This window comes from Anomaloglossus baeobatrachus, chromosome 1 (assembly GCF_048569485.1).
Source record: "Anomaloglossus baeobatrachus isolate aAnoBae1 chromosome 1, aAnoBae1.hap1, whole genome shotgun sequence".
Taxonomy (NCBI): domain Eukaryota; kingdom Metazoa; phylum Chordata; class Amphibia; order Anura; family Aromobatidae; genus Anomaloglossus; species Anomaloglossus baeobatrachus.
In genome coordinates, this window is record NC_134353.1 from 469,299,781 (window position 1) to 469,313,337 (window position 13,557).

The 13,557-nt window shown below is 42.9% G+C and overlaps 1 protein-coding gene across 1 annotated transcript in view; it reads right to left on the reverse strand.

The window, feature by feature from the left end:
* ARID3A (AT-rich interaction domain 3A) overlaps window positions 1–13,557 on the reverse strand; it is a 76,809-nt gene that overhangs the window by 21,160 nt on the left and 42,092 nt on the right. Inside the window, exons 3-7 of the mRNA XM_075338078.1 lie at window positions 9,422–9,494; window positions 6,264–6,447; window positions 5,764–6,014; window positions 5,032–5,292; window positions 2,139–2,231 (exon numbers count right to left, since the gene is read on the reverse strand). Coding sequence (XP_075194193.1) covers window positions 2,139–2,231; window positions 5,032–5,292; window positions 5,764–6,014; window positions 6,264–6,447; window positions 9,422–9,494 — 862 coding nt within the window. The remainder of the gene's footprint in view (window positions 1–2,138; window positions 2,232–5,031; window positions 5,293–5,763; window positions 6,015–6,263; window positions 6,448–9,421; window positions 9,495–13,557) is intronic.

Sequence of the window (13,557 nt, forward strand, 5' to 3'; positions counted from 1 at the left end):
AAATATCTGATAGAAATTGTAGGAATTGTACACATTTCTTTACAAACACTCCACATTTTAGGAGGTCAAAAGTAATTGGACAAATAAACCAAACCCAAACAAAATATTTTTATTTTCAATATTTTGTTGCGAATCCTTTGGAGGCAATCACTGCTTTAAGTCTGGAACCCATGGACATCACCAAACGCTGGGTTTCCTCCTTCTTAATGCTTTGCCAGGCCTTTACAGCCGCAGCCTTCAGGTCTTGCTTGTTTGTGGGTCTTTCCGTCTTAAGTCTGGATTTGAGCAAGTGAAATGCATGCTCAATTGGGTTAAGATCTGGTGATTGACTTGGCCATTGCAGAATGTTCCACTTTTTTGCACTCATGAACTCCTGGGTAGCTTTGGCTGTATGCTTGGGGTCATTGTCCATCTGTACTATGAAGCGCCGTCCGATCAACTTTGCGGCATTTGGCTGAATCTGGGCTGAAAGTATATCCCGGTACACTTCAGAATTCATCCGGCTACTCTTGTCTGCTGTTATGTCATCAATAAACACAAGTGACCCAGTGCCATTGAAAGCCATGCATGTCCATGCCATCACGTTGCCTCCACCATGTTTTACAGAGGATGTGGTGTGCCTTGGATCATGTGCCGTTCCCTTTCTTCTCCAAACTTTTTTTCTTCCCATCATTCTGGTACAGGTTGATCTTTGTCTCATCTGTCCATAGAATACTTTTCCAGAACTGAGCTGGCTTCATGAGGTGTTTTTCAGCAAATTTAACTCTGGCCTGTCTATTTTTGGAATTGATGAATGGTTTGCATCTAGATGTGAACCCTTTGTATTTACTTTCATGGAGTCTTCTCTTTACTGTTGACTTAGAGACAGATACACCTACTTCACTGAGAGTGTTCTGGACTTCAGTTGATGTTGTGAACGGGTTCTTCTTCACCAAAGAAAGTATGCGGCGATCATCCACCACTGTTGTCATCCGTGGACGCCCAGGCCTTTTTGAGTTCCCAAGCTCACCAGTCAATTCCTTTTTTCTCAGAATGTACCCGACTGTTGATTTTGCTACTCCAAGCATGTCTATCTCTCTGATGGATTTTTTCTTTTTTTTCAGCCTCAGGATGTTCTGCTTCACCTCAATTGAGAGTTCCTTAGACCGCATGTTGTCTGGTCACAGCAATAGCTTCCAAACGCAAAACCACACACCTGTAATCAACCCCAGACCTTTTAACTACTTCATTGATTACAGGTTAACGAGGGAGACGCCTTCAGAGTTAATTGCAGCCCTTAGAGTCCCTTGTCCAATTACTTTTGGTCCCTTGAAAAAGAGGTGGCTGTGCATTACAGAGCTATGATTCCTAAACCCTTTCTCCGATTTGGATGTGAAAACTCTCATATTGCAGCTGGGAGTGTGCACTTTCAGCCCATATTATATATATATAATTGTATTTCTGAACATGTTTTTGTAAACAGCTAAAAAAACAAAACTTGTGTCACTGTCCAAATATTTCTGGACCTAACTGTATACTCCCCTACCGCCATCTTCTCTGGTATCCAGCGCCGTTCTGCTCCTCTTCTCACTGATGTCATCGCTCTTCGGGGTCACGCTTATATATGCTCGTTACTTTAAAGAGTATGTTCGCTTGATTAACTACTTCCTGACTGCCCTTAGACTTTAATGCCAAGAGGAATTTTTGATGGTGTGTATTTTTTCTGCAATTAACCACAGCGCATTACATTTCCAACAAAGTAAATGGGATTTATAGTAGCCCATGGTGTGTTGTATAAGTGTGCATGTGTGTGTGTATATAAATGTGCACTCTTTACAGATTTCTCCCAAAGACTTGATTGAGAAAAGGAAAATACATAGGCCAATAATGCATGAGTTTTTGTGCATTTCTGTAGCAGAAACGTACTAACACCACATGTAAATCTGCATTTCACTATAAAGTTCTATAAAAACAGTAATAGGAAGCATCCAAAACAAAAGTTTTATTTAAAACATGACAAAAAAAAATAAATTACAAATACCACAGCAGAAGAGACACTATAAACACAAGAAAAATAAAATTAAAAAAATGCAGCGGAAAAAGTTGCAAGTAGCTGCATTTAGCTAATTGGGCCAGAAAATGGGTACACCACAACTTACCAGTATATACGATACCATTCAGCTCCACAGACATGCTAATACTGTTAGTGCCATTGGTGGTAAGGTTAACAGCGGACTCCTGTCTACCTTCAGCTGAAAAAGAAATGGAAAAATAGACAGAAAGATAATATACCATATGTCCAGAAAAAAGCAATTTATCTATAGTGTGTGTATGAATATAATATAATATATATATCTATCTTATAACATGCACATATATATATTAGTGCATGTGTGGCATTAAAATAAAATGTATATATATATATATATATATATATATATATATATATATATATATATATATATATATATATATATATATAAAATTATATGCGCAGATATATATTAGAACATGCACTAATCTATCTATCTATATATCTATATGTTTATATTAGTACATGTGTGGTGCATGTTATAATATATATCTGCATGTCATACATACATATACATATATACATTATATATATTATATATATATATATATTATACACACACACACACACATACGCATGTGTGTGGGTATACACACACAATTTTTAATTTCCATCCGTTTACTTTTTGGTCCCTTAAAAACGAGTCTCTTCAAATTCAAATGGGTGAAATTGCAAACTGCTTGTAGGAACAAGTATTCTAGCCCTTCATATAAATCCTCTCAGTTGAAGAATGGAGGGAATTTTAATTCTTGTTGTTGTTGGCTAAGAGACCAGCCACCCTGTGTGGCAGGTTACCATGGTAAGGAGCATGCTACACATGCAGGCGCTGCTTTACAGCCAGTCAGCTTCAGAGTGGTGCAAGATACACCATGCTGCTGTGTGCGTGTGTGTGTGTGTGTGTCTCTGTGTGTGTGTGTGTGTGTGTGTGTGTGTGTGTGTTTGTGTGTGTGTGTGTTTGTGTGTGTGGGGGGGGGGGGGTGTTGCAGACAGAACGCTCACTTGTAACCTACATCATGATGCATGACGGTGGTGCTGGACTGAACTGTGCATGTTCAGGAGCCCAGAGACCCGAGCGAAGGCGGAAGCTGGGAGCCCGGAGCACCTGAAGATGCACCCTGAGAAAATCCTTCTGAAGGCATGCCTTTAAAAAAAAAAAAATCCACATCCACTTTTAAAAAGACTACTGTTACATAGGTTGACTTTCTTCACGTTTATGCAACTTATTTTCCAACAAATGCAGCACTTTCCATTGCGATTACTCCGTGGTTGTTTTAAAAATGGGTCCAATATTATAAACAGTTGAACATGAAGACATATGTCGGTGATCATGGGAGGAAGCATGAGTACTTAAACAGGACCAACAGCAAAAGACACTGCCAAAAATCGGAGTCATAGGAGGGACCCCAGTACTACAGGGGGCAATACCATGCTTCTGTACCATTGTGCAGCTGTATGTAAGGGTTTTCTTATTGTTCATGCTGCCCTTCTTTGAAGGGAAGATCAAGCATTTAATCTTTTTGCTTTTATTTTTTAAAATTTTAAATCGAAAACCACAATGTCAAGGTAGACAGGCACAGGAAATATATATTTGTACAGTGTTAGCCAGTAGCAAGAAAGATATTAAAAGTCCTCAGTGGCTGAGCGCTTTAAGATAGCAATATTCTATGTCCTGCTGTGTATACATAAGTCACTGTTCAGATTGTGTGTTATATTATTCCTGACTTAAGGCTACTTTACACGCTGCGATATCTGTCCCGATATCGCTAGCGTGGGTACCCGCCCCCATCTGTTGTGCGACACGGGCAAATCGCTGCCCGTGCCGCACAACATCGCGCAGACCCGTCACACATACTTACCTGCCCGGCGACGTCGCTGTGACCGACGAACCGCCTCCTTTCTAAGGGGGCGGTCCGTGCGGCGTCACTGAGCGGCTGCTCAATATTAGCGGAGGGGCGGAGATGAGTGGCCGGAACATCCCGCCCACCTCCTTCCTTCCTCATAGCGGCCGGAAGGCAGGTAAGGAGAGGTTCCTCGTTCCTGCGGTGTCACACGGAGCGATGTGTGCTGCCGCAGGAGCGACGAACTACATAGTTACTGCTGCAGTAACAATAATCGAGAATGGACCCCCATGTCACCGATGAGCGATTTTGCACGTTTTTTGCAACGATGCAAAATCGCTCATCGGTGTCACACGCAACGGCATCGCTAATGCGGCCGGATGTGCGTCACAAATTCCGTGACCCCAATGACTCCGCATTAGCGATGTCGCAGCGTGTAAAGCCCCCTTAAGTAGTCTGGAAAGCTTGCTATATGTGATCATATTTTCAGTTAGCCATTAAAAGGCATCAACCACTGAGGACTCAAATTTTAAAGGGTATTTAGGAGCATGTTTCTATACCCGCTAGTGTAGCAGAACAGAAATCAGTTAGGTGAAGACATACGACCTACACAGTGTTGCCAATTAACATTTATGGTTTTCTTAAAGTGGCTGTCTGTTGAAAAAAGTTATGTTAACAGGGACCCTCTGCAGAATTGAGGAATTTTATCCCCAAAAGGAGAAAGGTTATCCCAGTTAGAGAATGAATGGCAAATGCATTATGAAGCTGCTGGAAAAAGCTGAGCGCAGCACTGGGCAGCCCCATGAGAAATTAAATGGCAGTCAAGCATGCACACTGCTGCTCTAAAGATTGCCATTCTGTTGACACTACTGTCACAGCACCAGACCGGCACCAAACATTGCCTATCCTGTGGATAGGCAACAGCTTGTTTTCTCCAGACAATACTCTTGGAAGTATTGTGCACGTTCATTGCTCTGCCTGTAGTGTAAATCTCTAAGGAGCTAACCTTGCTATTCATCAGAACCACTTACATTAGAATTGACCACCATTCTACACAATCGCACAGTTGTCAATTCTTATGTCAAAACCCATTTAGTGTCTGCCTTATACACAGTATATTACCTTGGCTGTTAATGCGGATGTTCATGGGAAACTGTGAGGTCATTGCCAAGAGGTTTTGCTGGAAAGCTCTCTGCACCAAGCGTTGCTGCTCTTCACTCCCGAGTGCCAGCTTTTTCTCAGGGGGCTCTCCAGACTCTAGTTTTTCTCGTAGGTGTTCCAGAGCAGCTGCCTGTGCAGCCACTTGAGCTGCCACCATAGAGTGGCCAGCCAATGTGACCGGTATCCGTGGAGGTACTGTCAAGGACAGTGGAGAGTCCTCCTCTGCAAAGAACAAGAATGAAGTTAGTAACTACAATCTTAGGCTATGTGCCCACGTGTGTGCGCTCTGCACAGCAGCGTAACGTCATTGCATGTCCGCTTCAGAGCGCAGCTGAAAAGCTCCGTTCTGAAGTTTCGGTGACTGCCGATTTCATGCGCTCTGAGTGCAGCCCCTCCCATAGACAGAGCGGGGGCTGCATGCAGAGCGTACGAAAGAAGTGACATGTCACTTCTTAGAACGCAGCGATTTGGCAGTAGCCGAAGCGCTGCGTTCTAATACGCCATGTGGGCATGGATTAGGCACAATCTTCATAGATTGTGCTGGGGACGCAGGCCGCATGCAGTTACGCTGCGGTGCAGAACGCAGCGTAGCTGCATGAAAATACGCTACGTGGGCACATAGCCTTATAAAGTGTCAGACTACTCACAGATTAAACACTAGAGGTGATCAAGCAGATTCCAGTGCGCACTCACCCTTCTTTATCTTCTGCATGGACGTTAGGGGGCTTCCATTTGTAGCAGCTCCTGCTAGTGCCATGGCAGGCATCTGAATCTTTGGTGAAGAAAGCAGATTTGGAGCTCCACTAGGAGAGTATGTGAAGAGGGAGCCCCCAAAGCTCTGTCTGCGCCCCTCTCGACGGTTACTATCAATAGCGGCCTGCAGTTCATTAGGATTGCTAAGGCCTCTCTTCTCACATTCATAGGGGTATAAATACTTCATGTATCTGCAAAGATGAATAGTATCGTTACAGCCTACTATTGTAAAGACCGGAGGAACTCTTCCAAATCCAGCAAGCTTTAAGATAATCAACTCTCTCAGAGAGGATTTCTAGGACTTAAATATGGTCCAATTTTTTTTTAAGGATCAGTGGTGGTTCTCTTACTAGAACCTTGAAATGAACCAAGTTCCACAGCATAGACTGTTGGCTAGTGTATAAACGGTCATACATCATTGTCCAACACATGCTACTTACTGAGTGCGCAGAGTAAAGGCTGCACTGGTGATTGATGTTGGCAGATTGAGGCCTTTGGTGATTTCTCGCCACAGCTTCTTATTGATGACTTCCACAAGTCCTCCCTTCTCCGTCACCAAGACATACAACATATACAAGTCTAAGACCTGCTTGGCCATTATTGGAATTCTGTTCACAGGTGTCCCTATTAATGAGACCACAGTTAATAGCTTTATATAAAACATGATGGCAATGTAACGTTAAGGGTGAATGTAAATGTGCAGATGTGGGAGTGTAACATTCAATAACTTTCATTCTTTTAAAAAACAAACCTATTTACAAGCAGAGTGTCTAGCAACAAAACCAGCAAAGGTGGGCCTTACCCTCTTGTCATTTGTAGAATACAAACGTACAATAGTCTATATATTCAATACCATCAAGAGGAACAAGGGAGGAGAGAGAATCCAGCACCGATGTAGTAAAAGTATTTTCTTTATTCAAAATTCATAAAATGAAAAATCTGACCAAGTGCAGAGTATAAATACGCTTGACGCGTTTCGGAGAAGAACAGACTCCCTATTCATAAGCAATATTTCTGTTCTTCTCCGAAACGCGTTAAGCGTATTTATACTCTGCACTTGGTCAGATTTTTCATTTTATGAATTTTGAATAAAGAAAATACTTTTACTACTTCAGTGCTGGATTCTCTCGCCTCCCTTGTTCCTCTTGATGGTACGGATTACTCAGCTGTGGAAGCCAAACCACTTGTTCCTTGCACCGGACCAGAGGCTGGAGATACCTGCTCCAGAGTGGTGAGCTGAACATATATTTGTATATATTCAATAGTCATCTCCACAAAGCAAATGCCATCACTTTAGCATTCGTTTCAAAAGAGTGACCATTACTTTGAACATGGTCACACCACTATGTAGTTTGTTTTTTTGAGTGGCTGGTAGCCTTTAAAAAAACAAACAAACCAAACTTAGAATTATGAATGGCATATGTAAAGTTGCCCACGACAGATTTTTAAATAGCTAAACATTTAAGACAATTTTCTGCATGTAAAGCCGTTTCTAGCTATACAATTTAGGCTACTTTCACACTTCCGCTTTTTTGCATCAGTCAATGTGTTGCAGATGCGTCGCAGATTGTTGTAAAACTGATGAAACTGATCCAGTAAAAAAAAATGGATCTGTTGTAGGTTTGTTTTTTTCTTTCGGGGTTAGAAGGTCATTTGGTATTGAAAACCTACGAGAGATATCGAGATGAGAGAGAGACCAAACGACGGACGCAGACGGATACATCGCTGTCCTTTATTTCGATGAACACAAAAGAACGTTACATTCTGCGTTGCTTCCGCCCGATGGTCAGTCATTCCACGACTGATCCGTCGTGAGACGGATGAAACACAATGCCATCAGTCACAATCCGTCAATACAACTCTATGGGGAAGAAAACTGAATCCGGCAAAATATTTTGCAGGATACCGTATTCTCACAAGGCGACGGATTGTGACTTCAGGGTAAAAGATGGAACTGTGAAAGCAGCCTTACTTGCAAAACCAGAACTGGAGAGAGAAAACATTGAGGAGATCAGGAGGACCAAACATATGAGGCTTTACTCTATGCCTCCGTCCCAGTTGCAGCAAAATGTGGCAGACAAAATGGCGCAACATGCTGTGTCACTGTGTCCAGTGAAAGGGACAGACCCAATGACAAACTTACTGGACCCCCTTACAGTCAAACACAGATCAACAGATCTCTCCCTTGTACTATAAAAACTCAAGCATACTGCTGAAACTAAAACAATAATGGGGCTTTTATTGACGTCCATAGAGCATTTACTAAAGTAGGTATTTGATATACGATTTTGTATAAATCAGAATAAATGTGTGCGAGCAGGCGATTCTCAACTATATAATGTATAATAATGTATAATATATTGTTTTCTTCTGATTTGTACAAGACGATATGAAATCAGCTTAAGCTATGAGCAGTTCTGGGTGTATATTGCTAATCCCTGCCTAACCGTCCCTGTATACACTAGTATAAATAAAGAGATATTTACAAAAAGGATTTCTAAAGATCTTTTATCATATGCTAATGAGCGCGGGGACTAGTCCTCTGGGCGTTGGTTCCCCTGGCTAGTTGGCTCCATTAGCATGTTAGTACGCCTCTGTGGGCGTGCTAACATGCTAATGAAAGTGTAGCGTCAGAGGATGATCTTACTCACCTCTCTGCTGCCATACACTGGATTTCGGCTCAGTACGCATGACCCCAGAGTTTGTCATGCGCACTACTTCAGTTTGAAGCCTGGACGTGTACACCCGGCTTCATAGTGCGCATGACCCAAACTCTGGAGCAATGTGCACTGAGCCGAATTCCAGTGGTCGGATGCGATGCAGCGGAGAGGCGAGTGAGATCATCCTCTAACGCTACCATTCATTAGCATGCTAGCACACCTACAGGGACATACTAATATGATAATGGAGGCGACTAGTCAGGGGAATTAACACCCAGGGGACTAGTCCCCTTTGCTCATTAGCATATGATCAAAGATCTTTAGAAATCCTTTTTGTAAAGATCTCTTTATCTATGCTAGTGTATACAGGGAGGGTTAGGCAGGGATTAGCAATATACACCCAGAACTGCTTGTGGTTCTGGGTGCATATTGGACCTGACAGGTTCCCTTTAGGTATGGAAAAAGGAGCAATCTCTATGCATACACACATATATATTTATTTATTTATTTATTACACACACACATATATATATATATATATATATATATATATATATATATATATATATATATATATATATATATATATATATATATATATATATAATTACACACATTATTACAGTGTTATTTTGTCTGGTATGTATATTATCAGCAAATCACATGCTGTGAAGATAAAAGAAGGCAATCAGCAATACAAGTGAGGAGGACCATGAAGGGAGATTTAAAGTAAAAGCCAGTCCCCATTTGCTGGTAGCCCTGCATTTTCCACTAATTGCTTTGTTGATAAAGCCAAATCCCCCTCAGGGCTGCCGGCGGATGGGGGGTTGGAATGCAGCATTCCCAGGTGGGTGAGGCCATGGAGATCAAACACCAGCCCCCAGCTGGAATTTCTGCAGCACCCGCTCACCACACCTTAATATGGGCACTGGACTTACCTCGCTTTTGCATGAAACTGAATAAATCATCCAGAAACTCTTTCCTTTTTGGGTCACCATCCAGCTCATAAAGCTACCAAAGAAAAAGTGAGAACTGAGCCACACCAAGTTGAAGAGAAGAAAACATGTTTCATGACATAAAGACATAGCTAGAGAGACAGACATCGCAGGACGGGCAGATTTGAAGAAGCAGCACTAAAGTGTATACATTAACAGAAAACCAAGAAGTAATATAAGCTAAACGAGAAGAATGAACAGGTCACACACACCGGCTTACTGCAGCTAACACCCCAATTCTGTAGTGTGCAGGGGGTAGCGACAAATGAGTAAGGCCGGTTTCACACGTCCGGCTTTTCGCCGGATCCGGCGCTCTCCCGTACAGACAATACAGTACAGTGACAGCGCTGTAACTTCCGGGTCACATGCGCCGTCACATGACAGCATGTGACCGGCGCTTGTTGCGCTGTCACTGTACAAACCGGCAAAAAGCCGAATGTGTGAAACTGGCCTAAAGGCTGCTTTACACGAGTCGATCCATCGTGCGATTTATTTGGCAAAGTCTTTTTTTTTTTTTGTTTGTATCGCTGATAGGTATTTGTCCATGTGTCACACGTTGAGTGTTGTCAAACGACCACAAAGCGCTCATCGATATATTGATTGGCCATGGCGGACATACAAAAGGCTTCACACATGTTTTCCTTTGGTCAATCTGTCTTTTGTATGGGCGTAATTAGGCAAACTATACAGCCTTCCGTGATGTTGTCTGGATTGTTTCACGCCCTGAATTCTTCTGACCTGCTCAATCCAGTTCTGCTAATGTGGTTGATTGGTTACATCCCATATATATAGTTTCTCTTCTGCGTCTGTCTTTGTTGCCTCGTGTGTCCTTAGCATCATTCTTGTTTGTTGTTTGTGGTCTGGTTAATGTCGATTTTGATCCAAAACGGAAAGATTGGCATATAACAACTTACCACAAAAAAGGGATAACACGGAGTGAGGGCGGAAAATCCAGCGAACAAACAAACGTAAGAAAAATTAGGAGTAATGCACTATAAAACACTGTGCATGACGCCAAGGCTGAATGTTCACACATCATGACTACAGCTCCGTATTTTATAACAGTAATAACCAATCAAAATGCATCTGCTACAACCAATCCGATTAGATTAGGCGTGATTATTTAAAACCACAAATACGCCCTGAACGTTTAATGACGTCACAAATAACTACGAGGATGGCCGATTACACGGTGTCACACTTTGCAATGTGTCGTTCATTAAGACTAAACTGACCGATTTTATGGAATTAAACGATGAGTACACGATGGCCGAATTTCAAACGATTAGGCATCGGTTGGACTCGCAAGGAGCTGTCACATGAGGAGATGTCGTTACGAATGACGGAAGTGCGTCACAAAATCCGTGACCCCAACGATGCATCGCACAATAGATCGGTTCGTGTAAAGCAGCCTTAAGTCAAAGGGTTACCAGCTGCCCTACTGGAGAGGCTTCCTGTGATCCATGGCATGGGGAGTGCTTCATTGTAAGTGGGAAGAGTAAAGACCTACGCGAGTGACTAACCCAGCCAACACGGCTAAAAGCTTCACCGGTTAGTAATTCTGGTACACCCATGTACCATGACAAAGAACAAAAGTACATGTCCATAACATGTTGGTTGAAGGGAACCTTTCATTTGATTCGAATTCAGGCTGTCCAACCGGCAGGCAGCAACAATCCAATCCTGGCTATACAATTGCAGCCTGCCGGGGACCATAGCCAGAGTCTAGACTAGTCCCACACTGCTGAAGGCAACTGATTGACAGGTCTCTATGGCACAGAACAAACACCTCTAGAATCAGTAAGAAAAGCTGGTCGGGGGAGGGGCAGAGCTGGACTACTCTATTGTGAGTATAGTCCCCAGCTGTATTTATATAGTAGATTTTCTCTCATTTGCCGAAATAGATGACCGGTTTGCTTTAATGCAGTGATTTCTTTCTGGAAAAGTCTATATGGATGATGCCACTAAAATGTAAGGAATATAAACATGGTTTGTCAGTGGCCATTCTAAGCTGAAGGCTTCTGCCGTCGTGGGATCAGGGACACCTAGCAAGTACCAGCGTGGGGGGCTACAATAACTGTGAAGAAGCTTATATCCGTATTGGCAGGACTATTTGCATTTGTTTCTACAACTAAATAGGCTGCAAAAGTTAGTTTTTTAAGACGTGAACGCTGGTGATCAGTGAATTCTAGCAAACGCGTTTTCAGAAATAACAGTTTACTGAGCACGAGACCTACAAGAATTAGAGGACCTCGTATAAATACACATTGGAATGGATGACTAATGTTTTACCACAGTGTCATGATAAAGCGGTCACCCTGAGGCACCCCCATACACTTCAGATCACGCATTTTGGCAGATGTGTATTGAGCGGTAACATTGTACATGATTACAGCATCGCCACCACTGTGTCAATAGAAAGACAAATCAATGTCCTATATGAGACAAAAAGAAAGTACAATGCGAACATGTAAGGCTGCTTTTACACTACGTTTTTTTAACATGCGTCATGAACATTTTTTTGCTGCAAAAGCAAATCCTGCTTTTACAGCAAAAAAACGCATGCAAACGCATGTATTATTTTGCAGGATCCTGTCACTAAGTTTATGGGCGGGCATTGGAGTCATGTGATCGGGAGTGAGGGGAACTGAACCTTGGATCCGGCCTCTGACAGCTGTGGAGTCTCGTAACCAAGGTAAACATCAGGTACCTTGCTTGGATACCCGATATTTACCTTGGTTACGAGCGTCCTCCGCTCTCAGGCTGGAGGGAGGAGAGGGGGAGAGAGGGAGGTGGGGAGAAGGGGACTGATCACCCGAGGCTGGTTTCTGGGCATGCTCAGTAGAGCAAGCAGGAGCCTGTCTATCAGCACGCCAGCGTTCACATGCATTTGTGTGCTGTTTAGTCAGGATCCAGCAATTTGCAGTATTTGGACGCAGCTCAAAAACGCTACAAGTAGCGTTTTTGAAGGATGTTAAAAAACTGCAAGTCGCTGGATCCTCACTATAACGCACGCAAACGCAGGTGAACGCATGTTAACGCGAGTCCATTGCAAATGCATTGAAATGAAAACGCATTTGCATTGGATCCGTTTTTGCGTTAAAAAAACCCGTTCATGACGGATGTTAAAAAAAAAAAAAAAAAAAAAAAAAAAGGTATTGTGAAAGCCGCCTAAGGAACTTTTTTTTAGTCTTTCACTGTTGTCCAATATTTTCTCGGACTGTTTAGACCATCTAATTTCCTCTCGGAGGCTGGATTTTAGCAGGTGTTTTGTACAGGTGTCATTAACAAGCTGACAGAACAATCTCCTCCCAGAATACCGTGGGCTCCTGACATCTGCTGCTCCTGTGACGGAGGAAATGAGTGAGTCAGGAGGACGCTTTGGACCTGATCCAGCACTTGTCAAAAGGGATAACCCGCAGGGTGTACAACTCCGGAGCGGTCCCATATTCCAGGAGAACAGACGAGCGGCACAAATCCTCTAGACGCGCGGCGTGACGGCATACAGATGTGGAAGCGGTGTTTACCTCTGCGGCAGGGACACGTGGTTGCGTGGAGTTGGCATGCAGCCACCCTAAGTGTGCAAATCTGCCAGAATCAGTGTACTCATTTACATGACAAGATTGCCAACAACGATTATGCTGTGTGTTTAACTCCTTCTCAACATCTGCTGCGAGAAGCCTGACAGAGGCTCAGGCAGCCGCACAATGCACACCGCCTAATTGCTGGCTGACAAAGGGGCCATCAACCATTCCAGCCACAGGCCCTCACAGCACGCCATTTATCCCTAGCCAGGTGGCAACCTAAAGCCTTCCAATGCACACAATCCCCATTAGCACAGTCGTGTGGTCCTGCACAAATACACCATCGGGCCTTCTTCCAATATGCGGAAAAAAGGAATTCGCAATCAGCACTTAATATTGCTTTTTGTTTGTTTTTTTATACATAGGAGTCTGAGGAAAAAAAAACCCAAAAAGTTCTCAAGAAATTAGATCCACTTTGAGCTGTAAAATGCAGTGGATTTTCTGCAGATAATATGCAGTGGTAAAAGCTACTGCATTTTACAGTACATGCAAAGT